General features: G+C 43.8%; 1 protein-coding gene across 1 annotated transcript; it reads right to left on the minus strand.

The window, feature by feature from the left end:
• Positions 1-12,771: 12,771 nt before the first annotated feature.
• On the minus strand, positions 12,772-15,440 carry LOC144250843 (RNA polymerase II subunit A C-terminal domain phosphatase SSU72-like). The gene is made up of 2 exons (XM_077794022.1): positions 15,427-15,440; positions 12,772-13,342 (listed from the first exon to the last, which is right to left on the minus strand). The coding sequence occupies exons 1-2, from the start codon at positions 15,438-15,440 to the stop codon at positions 12,772-12,774; spliced, it is 585 nt and encodes a 194-aa protein (XP_077650148.1).
• Between the last annotated feature and the right edge of the window lie 942 nt (positions 15,441-16,382).

Here is a 16,382-nt window from a genome sequence, read left to right on the forward strand (position 1 = left end):
CTGCAAAAAATTAATGGTTTAGATATATTTATAATAAACTGATTTCAATTTTTTTTCTATAAGAAGAAAAATTAAGACCACTTATTTGAAAACAAGATGAAGCCTCGCCTTCTAATTTGCTTTCTCACTAGTTCCTTCCAAAGTACTTTATTAAAGCTGTGATTGACATTTTTCATAATGAATCTTCTCAGGACAATGTACAGGCTGTAGTAAATACAAAGGGAGGGGAAGTTTTGAACTTTAAGAACTTTATTATCAGTATTTCCCTTCCCAATTGAATGTTATTTTCTTCTTGTTCCACTAAGTCAAAATACATATCAGCACAGATACTGTTTCCAGTATTTTGAATGTCACATTACTTATGAAAAAGAATTATTTTGTTTAAGGTCATGTATGTATTATGTATATAGCTCAAGTTCAAGTTAATGGCATTTATTTATTTTTAAAAAGCAAATAATGCAAAAATTAGTAACATCCTTAGTTATTACCCTAATGAGATAAATACTGGCATTGATGTTAAGTATCATACTTTCCCAGTATGTTCTCTGTATTGTACTAACCAACGTCACCCCTCCCCCAATCATTGAGCTGCTCTTAAAAAAATAACAGGAAAAAGCTTGACATTGTATACCCACTTTTCTTGATCAATAACACAAAGAAATATGTAATCCAACTGAGTGAAATATCTGTCAAAATTCTTGGCTTGACCAGTTGACAGAATTGCACAATGAGCATTTATCAGATTATTCCTTGTATTGGTCTAAATTACTGAATAGATTGTTAATCCACTTATCAATCAATCATAAATTGTGATTAAAACTATCAAGTGATTTCTTCTTAATTAAAAACTATTTTGTGAAACATGTCTACCCAGAGAGGTAACATTCTATAAATATTATTAAATAATTTGGCTACAGTCTTTTTAAATATAGAATTATGTATGTCATGCAGTAAAAATGAATTTGAGAGTAGAAGAAAGGCATAAACATTTTCTAAGCAACATTTAAAATTTTTTAATTTGCAAATTTCTTATTTCTTTTTTTAGGTGTTGGAATACTTTGAGTTTTGTTTCTGTAAGTTTTAATAATGGAAATTTTTTAATGCTGTTGGCTGAAAAACTGATTGGTATATGATATATTAATTTGTACTAAGAAATAACTTGACCCAAAATACCCTTTGTTCTCTTAAGATTTTTTTTTTAAATATTTTATTTCTTAGTTTCCGGCAGACACAACGTCTTTGTTTGTATGTGGTGCTGAGGATCGAACCCGGGCCGCACGCATGCCAGATGGGCGCGCTACTGCTTGAGCCACATCCCCATCCCCTTAAGATTTTTTTTTAATGTGTAAAAAATCAAAGTTATTTTGTCATAATTGTAAACAGAATTATACTGTGTTAAAACATGTACTCTATTTGTATATCTTTTATGCCCTTAAAATTTGAAGGTTAATCCAAACTGGCATGTTTAGAATATTCAAGAAAAGAAATAAATACTTTTAATACCAATCTTAAATTTCATAAATATTTGGTAGAAATAATAAGAAATAATACGATATAAGCATTATCAAAACTGAAAATTTCATTCTATAAAATATAAAATTCTCAGGATCTAAATCCAAGTTGGGTGTGGTATATCAGTGTTAACTTTGAATGATTCATGTTTTTATTTATGATATAATATTTAAATTGCAAATATAACATTAATATTTGCCATGCTTTTACAAAAGTAAATCCTAAATAACTAAGCTTTGTTGATATGTACTCATACTTTTGAAATTACTTGTTACATATTAAAAATGCCCTTTAAAATCTCCCAAAAATATTGTCCTACAATGCTTTCCATTATTTTCTAAATAATAATTCTAATTAAAATAAGCTTTTAAGGCTTTTGCAAGAAATAAGAAGCATGATAAAGCACAATAATTTTAGAAACACTTAATAAAGGGGTTATGAACAAACCTGAGAGCATGGTATAGAGAACTAACAGAACATCATGTCTTACCTTGGGGCCAATAACATTGCAGAGAGGTGGTGACCACTTCCAGGCCTAAAGCAATGAGGAGGGAAAGTTGTGTATGTAGGGCAACCTCAGGGACACTATGACATGGTCAAGGTACACAAATTAGACTGTGGCAACCTGCAGGAAAGGTGTCAGGGCAAGACAATAAGTAAATAGGGATAAATCCTCTATAAAATCATTTTCCTTCCTCTAATCTACCACCAGAAATCAGAGACCAAGGAAGCCCATGGAATGTATTTATAGTAATGAGCCTCTCAAGAGAACCAATGGGAGACACATCCAATACATACACAAATCACTTCTCTGTGAGTGTGTGTGTGTGTGTGTGTGTGTGTGTGTGTGTGTGTGTGTGTAGGGGGTTATTACAAGGAGTTTCCTTACCTAATCAATTGTTAGGCTCCTAGTCTATCTCCTCTTACCCAATTCCCAGGGTTGGTTGTGCTGTGGCCCACATTCTTTAGCTGGCAGGCCTTACAGGTAGCAATAATCTGCTGGATCTTGGAATTTGCATTTTTAATCTTTATCTTAGCATGCCTTAGTAGGTCCTGTGTCTTTCTCTCATGCATGTGGGTAGAGTGATGCATTTTTTTTGTAAAATTCTGTTGCCTAAGGTTTCAGGTATTAACACATGACATCGGGAATCTCACCACCTTCCATTAAGGCACTGAGTCATAGCAGTTCTTTAATCCACTCTAAGTCCTCCTTGGAATATTATGGCATTTCTGGTAGGCTTCAGGGTCCCAGGTCAGGCAGGTTGGCTATCATCACAGTCTCTCTTTGCATGGCTAGTCCCTGAACAGTTTTATCCACCAGATCGTTCTCTCAGGATACCATGTCCTTAGGTTTCTGATGTCCTGGATGGTGGACAGTAGCCAATTTCTTAGGCAACCATAGGGCAGTAATGAGGGCCAATATCTCTTCTTTATTTTTTATAGTCTTTCCCTTGGCTGTCAGTAGCCCTCTTTCCTTATAGATGGCGCCATGTATGTGGGCCGTGGCAAAAGCATACCGGCTATCGGTGTACATAATCAGCTTTTTGTCTTTTACCAGAGTTAGTGCTTGGATCAAGGCTATCAGTTCAGCTCTTTGGGCTGATGTTCCCATTGGGAGGGGCTCAGCCAATACCACTTCAGTCTCTGTTACCACTGTTGCACCTGCATCTCTCTGACCTTGTTGAATGAAGCTGCTCCCATCTGTAAACCAGATAAGCTCCAAATCTGGCAATGGCTGGTCCTTGAGGTCTTCTCTGATGCTGTGGACCTGTGCTAGGATCTGTGCACAGTTATGGAAGGGAGGCTCCAAGTTGGGGTTGGGTAGCAGGGTCACGGGATTGAGAGCTGAGGGTGCCTGGAAGGTGATTCTGAGAGGGTTAAGTAACAGTCCTTGATAATGGGTGAGCCAGGCATTGCTTAGCCATGGGTCCGGGTGTTGCTTCAGGATTCCCTCGATGGCATGGGGGGTGGTGATATATAGCTCTTGTCCTAAGGTTAGTTTGTCAGCATCTTTAACCATTAGGGCAGTGGCAACAGCTATCATCCTCAAGCAAGGTGGCCAGCCAGCTGCCACAGGGTCCAGCCTTTTTGACAAGTAGGCCAGTGGCTTCTTCCAGGGACCCAGACACTGGGTCAGGACCCCTTTGGCAATCCCCTTGCACTCATCAATGTACAGATAGAATGGTTTCATGACATCAGGTAGCCCTAGAGCAGGTGCAGACAGCAATGCAGTCTTAATTTGATCGAAGGCTCTGCACATCTCCATGGTCCACTGGAAGGGCTGAGTTTCTTCCATGCCTTCATACAGAAGCCTGGCTAATTAAGCAAACCCAGGTATCCACAGCCTGCAAAAGCCAGCCAGAAACTCCATTTGCCTTGGGGTCTGGGATACAGGGATGTTTAAAACTGCTTCTTTTCTGGCCTGTGTTAGCCAGCGTTGCCCGTCTTTTAACAGATACCCTAGGTATGTCACCTCAGGCTTGCAGATTTGAGCTTTCTTGGCTGAGGCTCGGTAACCTAGGTCCCCCAGGGTCTGCAACAGGTCTCTGGTCCCTTTTAGGCACTCCTCTCTGGTCTGAGCTGCAACCAACAAATCATCTACGTATTGTAAGAGAGTTAGCTCAGGATGCTTCTCCAGGAACTCACCTAGGTCCTCATAGAGTGCTTCAACGAAGATAGAATTCTTTTTTTTTTTTATTGTTGGTCGTTCAAAACGTTACATAGTTCTTAATACATCATATTTCACAGTTTGATTCAAGTGGGTTATGAACTCCCAATTTTACCCCGTATACAGATTGCTGTATCACATCAGTTACCCTTCCATTGATTGACATAATGCCTTTCTCGTGTCTGATGTATTCTGCTGTCTGTCCTATTCTCTACTATCCCCCCTCCCCTCCCCTCCCCTCCCCTTTTCTCTCTCTACCCCTTCTACTGTAAATCATTTCTTCCATTTGTATTATCTTGTCTTACCCCTCCTTTCCTCTTATATGTCATTTTGTATAACCCTGAGGATCGCCTTCCATTTCCATGCGGTTTCCCTTCTCACTTCCTTTCCCTCCCACCTCTCAACCCTGTTAATGTAAATCTTCTTCTCAAGCTCTTCGTCCCTACCCTGTCCTTGTTTCCTCCCCTTATATCAAAGGAGTCATTTGGTATTTGTTTTTTAAAGATTGACTAGCTTCACTTAGCATAATCTGCTCTAATGCCATCCATTTCCCTCCAAATTCTATGATTTTGTCATTTTTTAGTGCAGAGTAATACTCCATTGTGTATAAATGCCACATTTTTTTATCCATTCATCTATTGAAGGGCATCTAGGCTGATTCCACAATCTTGCTATCGTGAATTGTGCTGCTATGAACATTGATGTAGCAGTGTCCCTGTAGCATGCTCTTATTAGGTCTTTAGGGAATAGACCGAGAAGGGGGATAGCTGGGTCAAATGGTGGTTCCATTCCCAGCTTTCCAAGAAATCTCCATACTGCTTTCCAAATTGGCTGCACCAGTTTGCAGTCCCACCAGCAATGAACAAGAGTGCCCTTTTCCCCGCATCCTCTCCAGCACTTATTGTTGTTTGACTTCCTAATGGCTGCCAATCTTACTGGAGTGAGATGGTATCTTAGGGTGGTTTTGATTTGCATTTCTCTGACTGCTAGCGATGGTGAGCATTTTTTCATGTACTTGTTGATTGATTGTATGTCCTCCTCTGAGAAGTGTCTGTTCAGGTCCTTGGCCCATTTATTGATTGGGTTATTTGTTATCTTATTGTCTAATTTTTTGAGTTCTTTATATATTCTGGTTATTAGGGCTCTATCTGAAGTGTGTGGAGTAAAGATTTGTTCCCAGGATGTAGGCTCCCTGTTTATCTCTCTTATTGTATCTTTTGCTGAGAAAAAACTTTTTAGTTTGAGTAAGTCCCATTTGTTGATTCTAGTTGTTAACTCTTGTGCTATGGGTGTCCTATTGAAGAATTTGGAGCCTGATCCCACAGTATGTAGATCATAACCAACTTTTTCTTCTATCAGATGCCGTGTCTCTGATTTAATATCAAGCTCCTTGATCCATTTTGAGTTAACTTTTGTGCATGGTGAGAGATAGGGATTCAGATTCATTTTGATGCAAATGGATTTCCAGTTTTGCCAGCACCATTTGTTGAAGATGCTATCCTTCCTCCATTGCATGCTTTTAGCCCCTTTATCAAAAATAAGATAGTTGTAGTTTTGTGGATTGGTTACTGTGTCCTCTATTCTGTACCATTGGTCCACCCGCCTGTTTTGGTACCAGTAAAATGCTGTTTTTGTTACTATTGCTCTGTAGTATAGTTTGAAGTCTGGTATCGCTATACCGCCTGATTCACACTTCCTGCTTAGTATTGTTTTTGCTATTCTGGGTCTTTTATTATTCCATATGAATTTCATGATTCTTTTATCTATTTCTACAAGAAATGCTGTTGGGATTTTGATTGGCTTTGCATTAAACTTATAGAGAACTTTTGGTAATATTGCCATTTTGATGATGTTAGTTCTGCCTATCCATGAGCAGGGTATATTTTTCCATCTTCTAAGGTCTTCTTCTATATATTTCTTTAGGGTTCTGTAATTTTCATTGTATAAATCTTTCACCTCTTTTGTTAGGTTGATTCCCAAGTATTTTATTTTTTGGGGGGATATTGTGAATGGAGTGGTTGTCCTCATTTCCGTTTCAGAGGGTTTGTCGCTGATATACAGGAATGCCTTTGATTTATGCGTGTTGATCTTATATCCTGCCACTTTGCTGAATTCATTTATTAGCTCTAATAGCTTCTTTGTAGACCCTTTTGGGTCTGCTAGGTGTAGAATCATATCATCTGCAAATAGTGATAATTTAAGTTCTTCTTTTCCTATTTTTATGCCTTTAATTTCTTTCGTCTGTCTAATTGCTCTGGCCAGTGTTTCGAGGACTATGTTGAACAGAAGTGGTGAGAGAGGGCATCCCTGTCTTGTACCAGATCTTAGAGGGAATGCCTTCAATTTTTCTCCATTCAGAATGATGCTGGCCTGTGGCTTATCATAGATTGCTTTTACAATCGGTGGTCACAGTCCCGCCTACCTTGCAGACACTGGGGGAGGGGACGGGCCTGCCCCTCAGCAGGCCGCCGGCCCTGTCCTACTGGTGGGACCTGTCCGCGTTCCCTGTAGGCGCGTGTATCTGTTCTGTCACTCGGCAGGTTGCTGGACCTGACCCGCCCGTGGGTTGCAGGTTCGCCTAGCTTGCAGGCACTCGAAGATAGAATTCTTGAAGCCTTGTGGGAGTCTGGTCCACATTAGTAGTCCATTGATTCCTTTTTCCTTGTCTGACCACTGGAAGGCGAATAGTTGTTGACCTTTGGGAGCCAGGGGCAGACTAAAGAAGACATCGTTTAGATCTAGTACTGTATACCATTGCCTTTCAGGTGGCAGGGAGCTTAGAAGGGTATACAGGTTAGGGACAGTGGGGTGAATGTTCATCACCCTTTTGTTCACCTCCCTAAGGTCTTGGATGGGCCGGTAGTGGTTGGACTGAGGCTTTTCAACAGGCAGAAGCAGAGTGTTCCAGGCTGACTGGCAGGACCACAGGACCCCCCGAATCTAACAGTCGCTGAATATGGGGGGTTATTCCTGCTCGAGTTTCCACCAACAGAGTATTGACGAACCCTAGCTGGGTCCGCTCCAGGCTCAAGTTCCACAAACACTGCTGGCTGGTGTTTGGCCAGACCCATACCTCCTGTGTCTGCCCATGCTTCAGGGTACACCTTTAGCCAATAATCTATATCCTGATTGCCGGGGATGGGTTGTTGGTACAGTCTATATTCATCCTCTAAGGTCACAGTCAGTACCTGAATAGGTTGCCCCTGACCATCAGAGATTGTAGTGCCTCTGGGTTGAAAGTGAATTTGAGCTCTAATTTTTGTAAGTTTCCTCCCATCAGTGGGTAGGAGCAGTCAGGGATAACTAAGAACGAGTGGGATACCTGGCCCACACCTAGGTCCACTGTTCTTTAGGTAGTCCATGAACATTTGTTAATCCCTGTAGCCCCCTGTACCCAAGAAGTCCTTTTAGATAATTTTCCTTGTGGCTCCATCAATACAGAGTGTTGAGCTTCAGTGTCCACTAGAAACTCGATTGGAGTCCCCTCCACCTTAAGACTTACCCTGGGTTCGGGGAGGGGAGCTGAACCCTGACACCCCTAATCTTCCTGTGTTAGTCACCAGTGCTGTGGTGCATCTAGGGGGTCGGGGCAGCCCCATTTCCTTTTTCTTAGGGCAATCCCTTGCCCAGTGACCTGTCTGCTTGCAGCAAGCACATTGGATTCTATGCAGTTGCATGCCAATAGGTCGGCATTGCTCCTGCTCTTGGTCTCTGCCCCAGTTCCCCAAACTTTGTCTCCTTTTCCTTCCTTGTACTGCTGCTACCAACACCCTTGTAATTTCCCTGGTGGCTTTTATTTGCCTGTCCTCAGGAGCATCCCTATTTCTATAGACTCTCTATGCTGTTGCCAACAGATCCTGAACACTCTTACCCTCTAAATTCTCTAGCTTTTATAGTTTCCTTTTAATATCTGTAGCTGCCTGATTAACAAAAGCCATTACTACTGCTGCCTGATTCTCTGGAGCCTCTGGATCCGTTGGGGTAAATTGTCTAAAGGCTTCCATTAACCTTTCTAGGTAGCTAGCAGGCTGTTTCCCTTGTATTATTGTATAAACTTTAGCCAAATTAGTCGGTTTTCAGGCCACAGCCAGGAGACCCGCCATTAGAGTCTGGCAATAGACCTTGAGTCTCCCCCTACCTTCTGCCGTGTTGTGGTCCCACTCGGTTGCCGGTGGCCTACTCAAGGGAAAAGCAGAATTAATCAGGTCAGGGTTGGTGGTAGGTTGCCCATCATCTCTATGGACCAGTTTCCTGGCCCCCATCTGGATTCTTTCCCTTTTTTCCATGGTGAAGAGGATGTGGAGCAGTTGTTGCCAATTGTCCCAGGTAGGCTGGTGAGAAAACATAACACTATCCAGGAGAGAAATTAAACTCTTTGGGTTGTCAGAGTAAGGGGGGTTTTGTATAAATCACTAGTGGAGAAGGGCCAGTACTGAATTCTAGGGTTCCTGGTCTGGTCAGGGGCCCTATCTCCCTGAGGGGCAAGACCATGGTGGTATCAGGAGATTGAGCAGGGGACAGGGCTTGTTGGGCTCGCCCTCTGGTTCCCCCTGCTGGTCCTTCCAGTGCCCATCTGCTCTTCTTGCTCCTCCCCCTGCACCCTCCTCATCCCGCTGGTTAGTGGGGTGCACATAGGGAAGGGGTGTGGATTCCAAGGATTCCGAAAGAAGCGGGTCATCACCCCCTTGGAGGACTGGATATAGGGGTCTGACGGTCGGGTAGGTCCCGGGGTTTGTGGCCCAGAATCGACCTCTTTTGCCACAAAAATGTTGGTTTCATGTGCCACATGTAAAAAGGGAGTTAGCCAATTAGGGGGGTCCTTGAGTAAGTCCATCCACACTAAGATATAAGGAATCTGATCTGTATGCCCCTCTCTTTTTGGACGAAAAATCACATTCTTTACTTGGAGGACTGCACTTTTGTCAAAGGTCCCCTCCGGTGGCCACCCTACACCAAAGGTGGGCCACTCAGCAGAACAGAGAGTAACTAGCTTTCTTTTCTTTATCTCTATTCCCAAATTGCGTCCTCTTTCCCTAACGTCTGTAAAATGGTCAGTCAGTACAGTCAAAGGAGTAGTCTGAGTTTGTCCCATGTCTAGGTGAAAAAAGAAAACAGCTACAATTATTCACAAAATCAAGATTGTAACACAGACAGACAGTAAATGCCTCCCATTAATTGTGAGCACCCCGAGACCATTTCAAAGAGGATTTCAGAAGGCAGAGTAGATCTTCCGCTGCCGGTCTCCCCTGGTGGCTTACGACCTGCAAGAATTCTGAGGGGATTAGTTCCCTTGCCAGGGTGTTGGGGTGGAGGTGGACAGGACAATACAAACACAGATAACACAAAATTCAGAACGCGGCCACAGAATTCCCAGTGCGGTGTGGATTGCTACCCAGAAACCCAAAGCAGAGGCGGTCAGAGGATCTGTCAGCTACAAAATACTTTACTAAAGGCAATCCACTCAGAACCCAGAAGGGGCTGGGGACATCTCCCACAAACCCCTCGGCTGCCCTTCGGTGCGTCCACCTGGACCTTTTGCCAACCACACCATGCAGAACCAGAACCTGCAGGCAACCAGAGTATAGAAACTTACAGATCGACAATGCCTTTACTTACTGGCTGGGTTTTCATCACCTCTCGATCGGGTGTCTTGGTAGGCTTATAAGGGGGATTCTGGACGAGCCCCCATATGTTATGCTCGAATTCGGGACCCCCCAAAGACCAGAGACCCAAATCCATGTAAGCAGCAAAGAGGTGTTTATTGCCAGCTAGCTCAGTCCTCCGCACGCACACAGCAACTGGTGATGCTGATAGGACCCGAGCCCAGGGTTTGCAGTTTTATACATTCTTTGGGGGAAGGCAGAGACCCCACATACATCATAGCATATCTTAGCAAATCATCACCACCATGGGAAAAATCAAACAAATCTAAAACATGATTAGCATATCAAGTGGCAGGAAAGAATCTGGAAAGTATTATTGGTTAGTTCAAGGGGTTGACACACTTGAAAATGATTGATTTAGATCGTGAGGGTGTCACAAGGTGGGTATGTGCCAAGCTGCAGGGCTTCTAGTTTAGATATTGGCCACCACACCTAGGTAGGGGCCATCTGGAATTTCAGATATTTCAATATCTTGGCCTATCTTAGGCGATCACCATCTGCGGCTTCTCTGAGAACTGTTTCCACAGAGCTTCTCTGTGGTATTTTTCTGACTTTAGGACTGCAGTAGGTCAGGGGTTAAATTTCAGAGCAAAATGAGGTCCCAAGTAGAATGAGGTTGCTTAGGTCTTTCACAGGAAAGGTGTCAGGGCAAGACAATAAGTAAATAGGGATAAATCCTCTATAAAATCATTTTCCTTCCTCTAATCTACCACCAGAAATCAGAGACCAAGGAAGCCCATGGAATTTATTTATAGTAATGAGCCTCTCAAGAAAGGTGTGTAGTTGATATTCAACCAGAGAAGCAGAACCAATGGGAGACACATCCAATACATACACAAATCACTTCTCTGTGAGTGTGTGTGTGTGTGTGTGTGTGTGTGTGTGTGTGTGAGTGTGCAGGGTGTTATTACAAGGAGTTTCTTTACCCAATCCATTGTCAGGCTGGCTGGAAAGTCCAAAGTCCATGGGGCATGCAATCAGGAAGGGAAGATCACAAGAAGGTAGACCCTCTCAATCAGGAGCTGAAGAGATTGAAGGAAGGTCCAGGGAAAGGCAGAGCAGTTGCAGACTCAACCACTACCTCAGGCCAACAGTCAGCAAATAGCCACAACAGCGTGAAGATCCCTAGATGGAGAGATGTTGAAAGGCTTCCTTCCTTTCTTTCTGCTGCTTTGTGCTTCTGTTCTCAGGGGGCTAAAGCCTTCCTTTTAAAGGGCTTCCATCAGAATAGGGCAGGCCCTAGCAAAATCTGCCTTTTGACTTACTCAACAGAAACTGATTAGAGACTTTAATTACAACTGCAAAATACCTTCACAGCAGTACCTAGGTTAGCCTTTGATTGAATAACTCAAAGAAGGTGTGTTTTCTAGAAAAGAGCCATTGCCTCAGGGAATTCCCCTTAGCAACTCACAGCAGAAATTCTGGGGACTGTGGTCCAACCTAGCCAAATTGACATGTTTCATGAACTATCTTTTGGGGCATAGAGCAGGATGTAAGAAGGGTGAAGTCACCTGGAGAAGCAAACAGAAGATAACCAGCATGAAACACATGCTTATCTTTTTTTTTCCAGTGTTGAACCCAGGGCCTCATATGCTAGGCAAGTGCACAGCATTTAGCTATATTCCCAGTCCCTTATCATTTCAATTGACAAAATGTGTACATAGTTGTGGTTACAAAATGATGTTTTGAAATATGTGTATATTGTGGAGTAGCTCAAAGTTAGGTATTGACTGCAGGATGTCATATGTAATTACATTTGTATTCCCAGTTAAAAGATGGTTCTTAAAGATAGAAGGACTTAAAATCAGCATACTACAGTGACACAGCCACATCAGGGTTTATAACAGCCCAACTCAACAGCTAAACGATGGAACCAACCTAGGTGCCCTTCAACGGATGAATGAATAAAGAAAATGTGGTACATATACACAATGGAATACTATTCAGCCTTTAAAAAAGAATTTTTTAAAAGGTAAATAGAAGGAGCTGGAAAAATATCATGCTAAGCAAAATAAGCCAAACCCAAAAACCAAAGGCCGAATGTTTTCTCTGGTAAGTGGATGCTGATCCATAATGGCAACAGGGGTACGAAAGAAACAAAGAACTTTGGATTGTGCAAAGGGGAGTCAAGGAAGGGGAGAGGGGGTGGGGATGGGAAGGATAGTGGAATTAGATGGACACTATTACCCTATGTAATGTATGGTTACAGTACCTGTGTGATTCTGAACCATGTACAGCCAGAGGAAGGAGAAGTTGTGTTCCATTTGTGTACAATGTGTCAAAATGCATTCTACTGTCATGTATAATTAGAACCAATTTTTAAAAAGACAGAAGCATCTACTTTTTTGGCATCTATTTATTTATTGGCCAGGTTCCTTCTTAACATAACTCATTGCTTTAGTTAAGTATTTATTTAATACTTTAATGCAGGAACTTAGGAGGAGCAAAAAAGGAAAAACAGGCATAAAGACACACATATGTTAAGGGGATGTATCATACCCTTCTTTCTTTTTGGGTTAAAGAAAAACCCCTTTATAATCTATATCTTCTTCATAAATAAAAAGGAAACAGAAAAAAAAACAAATGGTTTTAATCTGGTTCGTATGTGCATCTTCTCTTTCCATATATGTTTGCAAAATATCACAGTCCACTGGCCAAGTATCTAAAAGAAAAAGATACCAGGAAGGAAAAAAAATATTAACAAAAGAGCAGCTCAGGAGGCTGGGGCAGGAGGATCCTGAGGTCAAAGCCAGCCTCAGCAAAAGCAGGCTGCTAAGCAACTCAATGAGAGCCTGTCTCCAAATAAAATACAAAATAGGGCTGGGGATGTGGTTCATTAGTCAAGTGCCCCCAAGTTCAATCCCCAGTACTCCCCTCAAAGAAAGAAAGTTCAAGAAGGTGGCTTTGGACGGCGTGAGGCGGCCATCTTCAGTAAAAGCAGACAGTGTGCAGGAAAGCCTTTCCAGTCTTCTTCTCAAAATTTTGCAGCATGCCATCGATGTCATTCTCCATGTCACTCAAGTGCAGGATACACATGCAGATCTCCCAGATAATGAGCCCTCCCCGGGTGGCCTCTCTATGGTTGTCCACGATGTCCACGTTGATCACGTGCACTGGCCGGCAGGTTACCTGTTCTCTGGAATTAAGAACTTCCACCACCTGGTCGTAGACTAGCTCTTTACATGTGAAGATCAAATCAAACTCATCTTCACAGTCCTGGAACCTTTCTGGCCGGAGCTTGATTCTCCTATTTCTGTCTAACATACGTAAAATGCCATTCTGTGCATAGAAGTTTTCATCCTTCCTAAGAAGATCGTGGAACATCTCATCATATGTGGTTCTGAAATCATAAACATTTTGCTTGCCAGGTGCTGGTCCTGGAAGCCTCACGTGAGCTCCTGTTCCAAAGGACCGGACATTGAATCCTTGTTTGCTGAGGAGGCGGTGCGCCACCATGCTCCGGTTCAGGTTATTGGAGCACACGACAGCCACCCGCAGACGTGACCAACGCAGATCCATCGCCATCCTGTACTTCCACCCACAGGCTTCAGCCAAAGCACAATGGAAAGCAGCTAATCCCAGTCAGGGATGAAAACAGCTTTATGCAACTCAGAGCCTGGGAATGCCAAGCAGCCCGCTGGTCCCTAGAACCAAGGAGAGACCCCTGTGTTATAGTCAGGTTTTTTCCTGTTGCAATTAGGCCCTGAAAGAATTCCCCACGCAAAGACACTTCGCCCAGAGAATTCCAATTTTATTGCAAAAAGCTGTGTGCTTATATAGAACTAAGGGGGAGATGGTAGGGCTTAGATAAATGGCAGGCCACCCGTTTATTGGCAAGTTCTTCCAGATATCAGCTCCGGAGCCCAGGAATTAGTTCTTATTGGGGCTAAGGTTCCCCGCCAGCGAGATGTGAAATTGGCGCCGGTGGGAGAGTTCACAAGGGCGAGAAATTTTCACGCCACTGCAGAAAAGAGGAAGGTAGGAAGAAGAGGTCCTTAGGCGCCATGTTGGGGTTTTTTTCTCTGGGGTACGGCTGCCGTTTATACTTTTCCCAACAGGCCCAACAAGAAAAATTTTTAGAGGAGGAAAGTTTGGGGGCTCACGGTTTGGGAAGTCTTGTCAGTAGAAGGCTGGCTGTATTCCTGGGGGCTTCAGATGAGGAGGAACATCATGGTGGAAGAACGTGGTGGAGGGAAGCAGCTCTCGCGATAACCAGAAGCCAGAGCCAGGTCTGCACTTGCCACATACAAATACATACCCCGAGGCCACGCCCCAGTTCCCGCCTCCTCCAGCCGCGCTCCACCTGCCTCCAGTTCCCACTCAGTTAATTCCACCAGGGATTAATTCACTGACTAGGTTAAGGCTATAACCCAATCATTTCTCTTCCAACCTTCTTGTGTTCTCTCTCCTGAGGTTTGGGGGACACCTCACCTCCACACCATAACACCCTACCTCTCCCAAGGGCAGGCTTCCCAAAGGTCTGGCCACAGTTGGCCAAGGCCAAGTGCTGTTTCCTGAGGCCCACGTGCTCTACACAGCTGCTGCTGGCCCACAGGGTCAGAGCCTGGTTAAGTGTGAAGGGAAAGGGATGAAGGAGAGCCGGTTACGTGAGAAATGAAAGATGGAGACCAGCTAGAGATACCACAGAGTTTATTTGTCAGAGGCGACAAATAAAAGCCATCTCTCTATAGGAGAGAGAGGCAAAACAGGCTTGAGTTGCAGGCAGGTCCTAATGCAGTGGTTAAGGGCTGGTTTGGTATGAGGGAGTCCTCAGCCTTTCTTGGATACGCCCTTGGGCAGGAAAGCGAAAATTTTTCCTTAAAATGGCGGCTGCTACTTAAGATAGCCACCCAGATGCTAAGCAAGGACCTTATAAAGAGTTTGGGTTTTTTGAGGGGAAAGATGGAGGATTAGTGTGAGCCAGCATTTCGCTTAGCTCAGCTACCCAGAACTCAAACAGCAGAACTGTAACATGTCTCCCAGAGGCTCAGAGTGAAAACTCCTGAGACAGGGAGGGACAGTCTGCCCTGGATGAACCCCAGACTGCTTGATGCATTAATTGAATATTTTAAAAAAACCTTGGGCTGGGGATGTGGCTCAAGCGGTAGCGCGCTCGCCTGGCATGTGCATCGCGCTGGGTTCAATCCTCAGCACCACATAAAAATAAAATAAAGATGTTATGTCCGCCGAAAACTAAAAAATAAATATTAAAAAATTCTCTCTCTCTCTCTCTCTCTCTCTCTCTCTCTCTCTCTCTCTCTCTCTCCCTCCCTCTTAAAAAAAAATAAAAAATAAAACTCTTCATCAGAGTTGATCAATCCTTTGCGATCCAGGAGCAATTTGAGGACTGTAGCGTGGCAGATCTTAAAGAATCAGAAAACCCAGATCCATAAGTTTGCAGCTAGGTCTACGTGGGCCTGTCTGAGCCTCACAATCCTGTGAAAAGTCAGAAACTGGGAGCATTTCACCCAGGGGAGCACAGGTTAGAGAGCCTGGAGAGAGCCTGGCTCTCCTCAGCTCTGTGAGTCCTGAGGCTGGCACAGACTGAAGGGACTGGCTACAGTGGGTCAGATGCTTGGAAGAGGGTGGGAGGGCATTTGGTTCTCAGCTCGCCCAACCAGTGGGTCCCGTGCCCACCAGGTTCCCGAAACACACTCGGGCCAACACTGACCAGGTCGCGACAGAAGCGAGGCTCTGATTCCTTCCCCACTTTGGCATCCACTGGTCCCCTGGACCTGCCATGTCTGGCATCAGTCCAAAACACAATAGGGCCCTCAGGCTCCCAGTCCCCAGTCTCCCATACCTTCTCAAGCCCCCAACTCAGCCCATGGCACTGAGCTTCGTGGCCAACCCATGGGTCTCAGAACCTGTGACACAGAACAGCTGAGCCCCAGACATGGCCGGGCTCCACATTCCTTTGGGCTGCCAGACCCTCCAGATCCAGCACACAGCTGTGAGACAGGTGTGCAGGTCCTGGTGCCCAGGCCTCAGGATGAGCTGGGAGAAAAGGACCTGCCCAGGAAAACAAAAGGGCTGGGATGAAAGAGATTGACTTTGGAGACTAAGTCAGACACCAGAAATCATGGGGTCCTCAGGCAACATAAGGGGCCAAGAATAGACTCCTACACCAAAGGAGTGGAACCCAAAGGAGATTCATGGGGTGCGGTCTTCCAGTGTGGAATGGTAATTACTGGGTCCTAGTGGCACATGCCTTATAATCTCCAGACCAATTGTCACCCAGCAAAGAGACCAGAGCATACCTAGAAAACCCACCCATCCTGAGGGTGGAGCAAGCGTCATACACTAGACAATCCCACCTACCTGCTGAGAAGGGAAGGGGAGAAACTTTTGAAGTTCAATGGAAACAATTTTTTAATATTTCATTGAGATCCTTTTTTATTATTTTTAACACACATTTCAACCATTTTTGAAACAAAGTGTTTTTCATGTGTCAGTTTATTGAGGAATGGGATGTCTGAATAGTATATTACAGTTTTGTTGTTTACTTTTTTTAATTTTTAAAAAATTTTACTTTATAT

This window comes from Urocitellus parryii, chromosome X (genome assembly GCF_045843805.1).
Source record: "Urocitellus parryii isolate mUroPar1 chromosome X, mUroPar1.hap1, whole genome shotgun sequence".
In the NCBI taxonomy this organism is placed as follows: Eukaryota; Metazoa; Chordata; class Mammalia; order Rodentia; family Sciuridae; genus Urocitellus; species Urocitellus parryii.